This window comes from Trachymyrmex cornetzi, unplaced genomic scaffold (genome assembly GCF_001594075.2).
Source record: "Trachymyrmex cornetzi isolate Tcor2-1 unplaced genomic scaffold, Tcor1.1 scaffold482, whole genome shotgun sequence".
Lineage (NCBI taxonomy): Eukaryota > Metazoa > Arthropoda > Insecta > Hymenoptera > Formicidae > Trachymyrmex > Trachymyrmex cornetzi.
Genome location: NW_017299641.1, coordinates 887,637 through 897,017, shown reverse-complemented (window position 1 = coordinate 897,017; position 9,381 = coordinate 887,637). Strand labels below are relative to the sequence as shown.

At 30.5% G+C, this 9,381-nt stretch overlaps 1 protein-coding gene across 2 annotated transcripts; it reads left to right on the top strand.

Annotated features, from left to right (window-relative positions):
* The first annotated feature begins 1,043 nt into the window (after positions 1-1,043).
* Positions 1,044-8,264, top strand: LOC108765259 (serine/threonine-protein kinase ICK). 2 transcript variants are annotated; one of them, XM_018513877.1, is made up of 11 exons: positions 1,044-1,057; positions 1,205-1,277; positions 3,749-4,038; positions 4,285-4,406; positions 4,483-4,695; positions 4,834-5,181; positions 5,683-5,850; positions 6,065-6,190; positions 6,284-6,556; positions 7,314-7,531; positions 7,777-8,264. In XM_018513877.1, the coding sequence occupies exons 3-11, from the start codon at positions 3,883-3,885 to the stop codon at positions 7,887-7,889; spliced, it is 1,737 nt and encodes a 578-aa protein (XP_018369379.1). In that variant the 5' UTR covers positions 1,044-1,057; positions 1,205-1,277; positions 3,749-3,882; the 3' UTR covers positions 7,890-8,264. The 2 variants fall into 2 exon arrangements, with proteins under 2 accessions (XP_018369379.1, XP_018369380.1); XM_018513878.1 differs by lacking the exon at positions 1,044-1,057 and having other exon boundaries at positions 1,101-1,216.
* Positions 8,265-9,381: the final 1,117 nt, after the last annotated feature.

Here is a 9,381-nt window from a genome sequence, read left to right as displayed (position 1 = left end):
ATTGAGAATTAGACACTAGCACCTGCTAGCACCTCTCATAAACTATTTATTACACGTTGCGTGAATCACTGATAAGTTATCGTCAGAGAGGTATCTTTAAAAAGCGGCTGTTATACTCGACACGAGTATGCATAACTTATTTATGCAGCATTTATATATAATAACAAAAAATTATCAATTTGTAATATATTATTCAAATAATATTTATGTTAATAATCGCATATTTATATCAATTGTCGATAATATCATTATTCTTCTATTATCCTATTGATTATATGTATATATAGATACGAAAATTTTCCCAGGGTCGGCTGTCTTTAGTAGTATCTCGTCGGTGACACTTTCTATCGTGATACGAAAAGTTCAGTAATGTTGTATAAATACGAATCGGGAGGAGAAATAATGCAGGAAAAAATATCCCGATTCAGAATTCAGAATGGGAAACATTCTAATAACAAGAATGTCAAGATATGGCATTGAGAATTAATAGAGAAGTTGAACTATTGCATAAATAATATAAATCTCGACTATGCCTGTATATAATATAATCAATTTCATACGTGCACAGTAAATAATTAATTAAAATAATTTATATACAAGGTTGTAGTTCGAAGCCTCGACATTTGAATATGTTTGAATACGTTGATTAAGAATATATCGCAAATTACTAAAATATTAAAATATTATACGTATTCATACAGATACACATGTGTGTTTATACATCTTGTTTCATCTACACTCTACAGAACGTTAAAAAAAAGTATTCGTTATATGATAAAAAATTAGAGATTGAACTTTTTAACTTTGATAATATTTTTAGGTAAATAAAACGGTACAAAATAAATTATTTGCATAAAAATTTGCATTTATTGCACATTTTTTTTCCATTTTTGAAGAGATAAAAATCTTTCAAAATACAGCAAAAAATGTTTTTTTTTCTAAACAATCTAGGCAAATCTAGAGAGAAATAAAGGATCTTCGGATGACTCTGGACGCGCGCGAGACTGCGCGAGACGCGCGGTCGGCGCAGCTGGTGAGTCGTGGCAGGTAGCTGATGGTAGCTCAGGTCGCCTCAGGTTGCTGACGCAGCCGACAGCGGCCAGCGCGGCAGTTTGACTTACAAGTATTCGTAGCCATAGCGACCGCGAGGTATTGCGAAGTATGGCCGATGGCCGCTCGATTAATAGTTTGTTGCGAATGACAGCTACGCAAGAAGGTAATCAAAGTACGTGGAAAAAGGCCAGCCAAACCAAAAATCTATCTTCGCTTTTCCTTCTGTGAGCATAATTCTGTTATTATGTATGATAGAGCGATGAGACTAAAAAAAAGAAGTGGTTTATCAATTTTCTAGTATTGCCTCGATGACGTATGACTTTGTCATTAATCCGACTCTCCTTTGGTAAACTGATATTTTATTCGCATTGAGGTAAATCGGAGTAATTGAACATTGCGATTCAAGAATACAAAAATTATTATATACCAGCTAATTACTTTTGACATTTTTCGTGCTCTTTTTTTCATTAAGAATGCTAGAAATCTTTGAAAAACATGTGTGTGTGTGTGAAACGATACAAAAGTAGTTAAATTATTTTATACATATGATTAAATTCTCAAATGTTCTTGAATCGTTAAATCAAAGCAAATGTTTTTAAATCTTTGTGTGAAATACTTAGAATTAGGAATTTGAACCGCTTTTTGTTATCGGTTTATTGTATTAATGAACAAATGTAATTTTGTCGGAATTCTATTGTTATACATTATTGCAAAGCACATCATTATAGTGTGTACAGAGCATTTCACTTTATATATATGTGTGATCTTAGCTTATTCCAAAAAAAAGCTGTTCAACTTTTTCTATATATTGCATTCTTCTAATTTTTTTTATAACAATTAAATAAGTGTTAAATCAAAATTCTATTATGATCTGTCTAAAATCAATAAAGAGTAGGTTTGGTTTGATTTTAAACAAGAAAATTCTTTATTCTTGTAAAATTTGTCAGACAATTCAATATTGTAATCAATGAATTATGATTTATGGAGTACTCTGCAGTGCAGCATTGAAATTCTGATTAATCAAAATTACATCATGAATATTCTGTTCTTCAGTCAGAACAGAAAATTCCAAGACATCCCTGATGAAAATTTTTCTCATAATTTTTATACGAATTAGAACATTTTTCAGAAATACTCAGAAATATTCGGAAAGTTTACATCTTCTCTCAGAATTTTTCATATAAGTGAATTCTGAAATATTCTGAAATTTCTCATACCATAATTTTTAAAAAGTATTTTTAAATTTTTTAGATTTTATAACATTTCATCAGAAATTATTATACTTACAAAAAATCTTACGATATTTCATAATTAACATATATGAAAAATTCTGAGAAAAGATGTAGATTTTCTGAGAAATGTTCCAATTCGTATAAAAAATGTGAGAAAGTTATAAAATTATAGAGAAATTCTGAAAAATTATATAAAAAATTCTGAGAAAAATTTTCACCAGGGATTCGGTGCTTTTGCGTCAGTTGATTGGCAATCTGGTTGAATAGTGCCATTTGAGAAAATCTATATTCTTGCATGTCTGGCCCACACAAAGATTGTTTGCATGCGACTGTAAGAAAATGCTAATCTCGGCACGACGTATATCGTACGGTTGATGTCCTAGATTGCGCCTACAAGTCTTTCACTCCTTATGCCATAGGTAGAATCGTAGACATTATCGTAGGATATGTGCAAGAATAGTGTAAAATGTTTTGAGTTTTTCGTCGTACAATTTATCGGGCAGATAAATGTGATCAGATTTGAGAGAGATGCACGTAGAAGCACTAGTCTAACAAAACGTAATTTGCCGATCGTATTACTTAATCTTGAAATAAATAAAGGCAAGTTCCAATGATCCGTAGATATCGCAATCGCACGATGTTTAATCGTGATACCAAGTCACAAGTGACAGAGATGCTTTATAGAAATCGCTCTTTCTATCAACGATTATCGAGTCTTACGGCAGAATATCTACTGTCAAATATTCATTCTACTGCGTAGAGTCAATACTTGAGAGAGAGAGATAACTCGTGCCAAGTATTTATTTATATCTTGCAACAAAACTAAGTTTTCTAAAGGCACTCTTATTTTGCATTATAAATTATATTATGAACACTCGTATCACATTTTACAGTATTCAAATCTAACAATAGGTCTTTCAGCAAAAAGTTATATAAGCATGCGAGCGCAAGTTTTTTCATTTACTTTTTCACACAAATTTATAATTTAAATTTATAGGATAAAAATCTTATTTATAATATTTAATTATGACAAAAAACTAAGTTTGTTTATGAATAAAAGTTCTAGAATTACTTTGTCACGTTCTAATTTCTGAATACTTTGAGTTTATCCTGACATTTCGCAAGCGTACGTAAAACGAAAAATATATTATTCTTCGTAAAATATGCATTTTCTCTACTATCCAATAATGTCAAGTAAAAGTGCACAAATTGACCATTTCGATAATTATCAGTAATATCAGGTAATCCACCCTCAAGTTGAATTTAATGATACGAGATTTTATTTTCTCGAGATTTAAACTTCTTTCGTTTTTCGCGTATTTTAAAATTATTACAAAATTGTACATATTAAATCCACATTTTATTGAGAAAATTTTTTGAATAATTTTGGCTAAATCTGAATTTCAAGAACGTAGTAACTTCTAATAACATTCTAATGGCATCAATGTATTGCACGATTACAGCGAATACGAAGAAATGTGCAAGGCTACCGATCCCAGTGACGCATAAATACGTTCTCTTTATAACGCTCAAGTCCACTATGTATAATAAGTGACGAGTAATAATACAAAAATTGTAAAGTATCTCAATAGTGAACATGAATCGATACATAACTTTGAATCAGTTGGGTGATGGAACCTTTGGTTCTGTCGTGCTGGGAGAACGTATTGACACGGGTGAAAAGGTGGCTATAAAGAGAATGAAGAGAAAATATTACTCTTGGGAAGAAGCTATGAATCTACGAGAAGTAAAGGTATGTTTAAATTAAATAAATAATTAAAAAATCCTATTGATTTTCTATGAAAATCTTAACAAGACATGAACAGTATAAGGATTTGAAAATAAATGTAATATTGTGCTATATATTATATAATATAATTGAGTTATGCCTATGAAATTATATAAAAATGGCTTGATTATTTTTTGCTTCTCTCGATTAACATCTACTAGGTTAAATCAACAATTAATTTTCATCATTTTCTTTCCCATTTCATTGCAGTCATTGAAAAAACTTAGTCACGCAAACGTCGTGAAACTTAAAGAAGTTATACGGGAGAATGATGTGCTGTATTTCGTATTTGAGTACATGAAAGAAAATCTCTATCAACTAATGAAAGACAGGTACATCTTTATAGCAATTTGTATTCTACAAATATTATTAGAAACTGTATTTTATTTAAGATATTTTCAATCATAGGGATAAACTTTTTCCCGAACCAGTAATAAGAAACATGGTGTATCAAGTATTGCAAGGTCTCGCTTTTATGCACAAACACGGTTTCTTTCATCGCGACATGAAGCCAGAAAATTTATTATGTATGGGTCCCGAGTTAGTAAAGATTGCTGATTTCGGGCTAGCGAGAGAGATCCGATCGAGACCTCCATATACGGATTACGTATCAACAAGATGGTATATATAATATACCTAATTGTATAACTAGTCGCAATTCGTAAACATTAGTCGATAATCAAGAAATTTGATGCGATAATAATCTAACATTTTTGACACACAAATATTTTTGATTAATCTCATTGAATTCTGTGTCAGGTATCGGGCACCGGAAGTGTTACTACACTCCACGACTTACAACAGTCCGATTGATATTTGGGCGGTCGGCTGTATAATGGCTGAATTATATACATTTAGGCCACTGTTTCCTGGTAAAAGTGAGATTGACGAAATATTTAAAATTTGTTCTGTAATTGGAACACCCGATAAAGATGATTGGTTAGAGGGGTACCAATTGGCTACAGCTATGAATTTCAAATTTCCGAATTTTACACGTACGTCGTTGGCTGTGTTAATACCTAACGCCAGTCAAGAGGCAGTTATACTCATGGAAGACATGTTACAGTGGAATCCTATAAAGAGACCAACGGCGCAACAATCGCTCAGGTACTTATAAAATCATACATATAATATAGAATGTTTAATAAATCGTATAACTATCGAGGAGCAGAACTAAATTTGCATGATAAGATAAATAAAATGTATAAAGTAAATTTTCTTTTTTATCAGTTATGTAATTGTTTTGAAAAAAATAGTTTTGAAGAACAATTTCGATAATTTTAACAATTTTTCTTATTCTGCCCTGTTACCTAAAGCGTCAATATTATTTATTTTATACATTTATAATCGTGCTGTGGCAGTAAAATGGAAAAACAAACTGCTAATATGAAATGCTATAACAATAATGCCTGTTTTAAGAGAAACAAAAATATAGATACTAATATAGATACTAAATTTGTGCAAACATTTCTGAGACGAAAGAGTAGATGTTGATATATTTTTAAGATATCTACTAGATTTCTTACAAAATATTGTAGAAATTTCTCTAAAAGAATCCTAAACAATTAGAGGCTGTCCAATAGTGACTGTTGTCATGGATGATTTCAGGTATCCATATTTTCAAGTCGGCGATCCACATATCATTAATAGTAAAAAAATTGGAGTCGTATCTCAACGAGAACTTGTTATGAACAAAATAAATCTTCCACCTCCTGTGCCTAAACAATATAATTATCCTCAAGAAGATCCCATCATTAATAACTTTATTCAATCGAGGTAGGATATATTTTACTGTGTTTATATTTAAATACATGAGAATTCATATACTTTTACTATTGTAATGAATAATAGATTGAGACACCGTATAAAACAGTGTCATAATATATACAAATTATATTTTGAAACGATAAAGAAGCTCGTGATAAACGTATAATTTCGTAAATTCTCAATTAATTTCATTAAATTACGAATTAAAATCGAATATTTGCAGAGCATCAGAAAAGATGCTCGTTGAATCACAGCAACCAGCGGCCTTACCGATACTGAATCACACTAATCGTAAGCACGATAGCAACGCATCTAAATGGGACGAGGATGATTTTGCGGATCTTCTAGGGTGTGTTATACATGATTTCTCTATACAGTTTTCCATTATACCATCCTCCAATTAGTTCTCTAATCCTCTAATCTAATCGTCTGATTATATCAGAAGCAAAATTGTCCCAGAGAATCCGAGCGCACTCATCTCAGATCGCGTATATAAAGAAAATCGTGCCAATTGGAATGCCAGTTATCAGCAGTCGGACAGTTTGCATAGCAATGCGAATTGGTCCCTACCAACATGGAAGGAATCACCATCGAGAATATGGAGTCAGTCAAACCAGTCTAATCAGATGAAGAACTTACGTAAGGTCTCAGCAAAACAACACTATCTCAGTGTGGCTCGGTACGTCGCAGGCCAGAGCACAAATTTGCCATCCAGGTATATAAAATTCCGAAATCCAATCCAAAGAATTCTTATCGCATGCGCGATATTGATAATCGGCTCCTTCTTGATACAATTACAAATCAAACAAAATGTTTTTTCTAAGCACTTAATAAGTATGCTCAAATTTATATCATTTGAAAAGAGTAATTGTCATATAAGACGATTTTATGATGTGATTGTTTACAAATCGATTTATATTTTGACTAATACTATACAAGATTTAGCTGCTGTATTATCAAAATTCTCCCTCTTATTTTCATTAAATATCTTCTTAAATATCTCTGAACTTATTGGATCAATTTTTCGAATTTCTCGGATTTTTCTTCATGTTACACATCTCCTATACCTATACCTATGCCAAGCATTATTGATTGACTCGATTGAATATCTCGTCGAAGGTTTTACAATGATAGCAGATTTCTTAGAGCAAGGTATACGATCACTCGAGCTATGTATAATATATATATTACTATATATTTTGGCAATTATTGTTCTGATTATCAAAATTTCGGCAGTATACTGGTTACATTCATTGGATAGCGGTAAATGTATACTGAATGGAACAATTTTCCAAAATTAAAATGCACAAATAAAACGACAAATGTATATTTTAAAATTGTACTAGATCCTTGTGTAGTCCCTTGTAAATTCAAAATTTACAATAAACTATTCATATATCTTTATCAATGTGTACCGCAGCTTCTTTATCGTTTATCGTTCAAAGTAATACTTCTCTCTATTCATTTTCAAGAAATGAGGATTCTGATATCAGCCGATCTAAACTGCTATTAAATGGATTCATCAGTCAGGCAACATCCAACAAATATGAAGATTTTACAGACTCTTTTTGGGGGCCTAGAAATAATATTGAGAATCAAACGAGACAACATTATCTCGCGCGAAACCGTTATATCACCGAACAAAGCTTAAAATTACCTTATCCCAGCGTGTATGGTACTCAAAATATCAGTGAGTATTTAAGAGGACTTATTATGTATTGCTCTATTGCATTCTTATTTTAAAAAATGATGTAATTTTTTGTATTAATTTAATATTATAATGTCATAGTTACTCCCTTCTATTCCAGAAGAATAATATCTTTTGAATACACATTTTTGAAACAAAAGAATGCAAATGCATTTTCTATTTTATTTGCAAATAGAAAAAATTAATAGGTTTATGATATAGTATCAGTTAATATCTCTTTTCAATAGAAACTACCAATAAGCCTATGTTTCAACCAAACTTGTTTGGAAATGTTTTCAACTCAAAAGCCAGCAATGGGCCTCACAGCCGAACAGATTGGGCAGCGAAATACCTCAAATGACCATTGTAAAGAGGTTTGTTCTTTTCAATTCAATAATTTTGTCATCGTGGCCTTATTTTCTAGGCGAATTTCAACTGTGATAGAACGATTGTTGTCGTTCCATTGTGACAGAACATAAATAGGAGAAGAAAATACGTTTTTTCTCTACGATAAGATTTCACGAAAGTAAAATCACACTTTAATTATGGAAAGATAGAGCGTGACATGTCAAATGGAAGAATGGAGTCGTCGCGGTGTTATTAAACGCAGCATTTTTATATGATTAAAAGAAGTTCCAGAGACGGTTGTATAGATTACTATAAGTCATCCATGTTAGTTGATCATGTATGAAAAAAATTTAATTTTCTGGAAAACAAATAATTTGGAACCCAATGATGTATATAGAATATATATAGATCTATAAAAGAGGTACATTTTATACGTACACGTATATAGATACATATACATATGTATATACATACACACACAGGGTACTTCATTTATCATCCATATACGTATTGTTTATCTATATATTTATGTATACACATATATTGTTTATATATATTAATTAATTATATGCGGCGTAACACCTTTTTGCAACATTTGATCATATATATAAGTAATACGTTTTTCAAGAATTAGATTCTGAATTACAGAACAGTGTATCGTAAAGTGTATCAATCGATACATTTATTTGGAATCAATGTTAAGCTGTTACGCCGTATCATATCTCAGAAAATGTACGCAAATATGACGTTATAGAATAAAAAATATATAACAAATAATGTACACATTCCCTTTCTCATATATATTTACACTCAACATATTCTTTTAAATTATATTTTACTCTACTTACCTGCTATATTTTATTATTTTCCAAAAACGTCAATATGATTTTTATATTAATTCGACAAAGAATGAAATGACACATAATGCAAAAACTTTTGCTGTAGATAATAGTAAAAAGACTTTAAAAGGTAAGTGCGAATGTATTTTAAATCAATTCAAAATAAAAAGTACTAATGTAATAGATGAAAAGAAATATATAACAAATAATAAAAAATATGTATTTTTTTTCTTGGCATTACTATGAATATTATTAAATTGCTCAAATAACGTATAAACTTCCTTAAAATTACGAAGAATGAAAGAAAAGAATCTTTATTATAAAATTGATATTAAATTATTTATATATCTCCAGAAAGATCTTATATAAAAATAGTACGCTTATTTATGGAACATTGTAATGATATAATAAAAAATCATGAATTTAATAATATATTATCCAATTATTTATGTTAATAATCGCAAAATTATATTAATTGTTGATAATGTTAGTGTTCTTCAATTACGCCCTTTTTGTAAGGACAAACATTTACCCAAGGTTGATAATCTTTAATAGTATTTCGTCGGTGCTAGAAAATGAAATCCTAAAGAATCTAGTCTGATGTGTGCTACTCGGGAAGGTGTTTTTCATCTTGCAAACTAAACTTTGAAACAAATGGAAAAGGAG

Bases quoted from the DNA above. Each gene is read 5' to 3' on its own strand.
- LOC108765259 (XM_018513877.1), top strand. From the start codon at position 3,883: ATGAATCGATACATAACTTTGAATCAGTTGGGTGATGGAACCTTTGGT. The intron at 4,407-4,482 runs GTACATCTTTAT...TTTCAATCATAG, and splicing joins TATCAACTAATGAAAGACAG to GGATAAACTTTTTCCCGAAC. The intron at 6,191-6,283 runs GTGTGTTATACA...TGATTATATCAG, and splicing joins GATTTTGCGGATCTTCTAGG to AAGCAAAATTGTCCCAGAGA.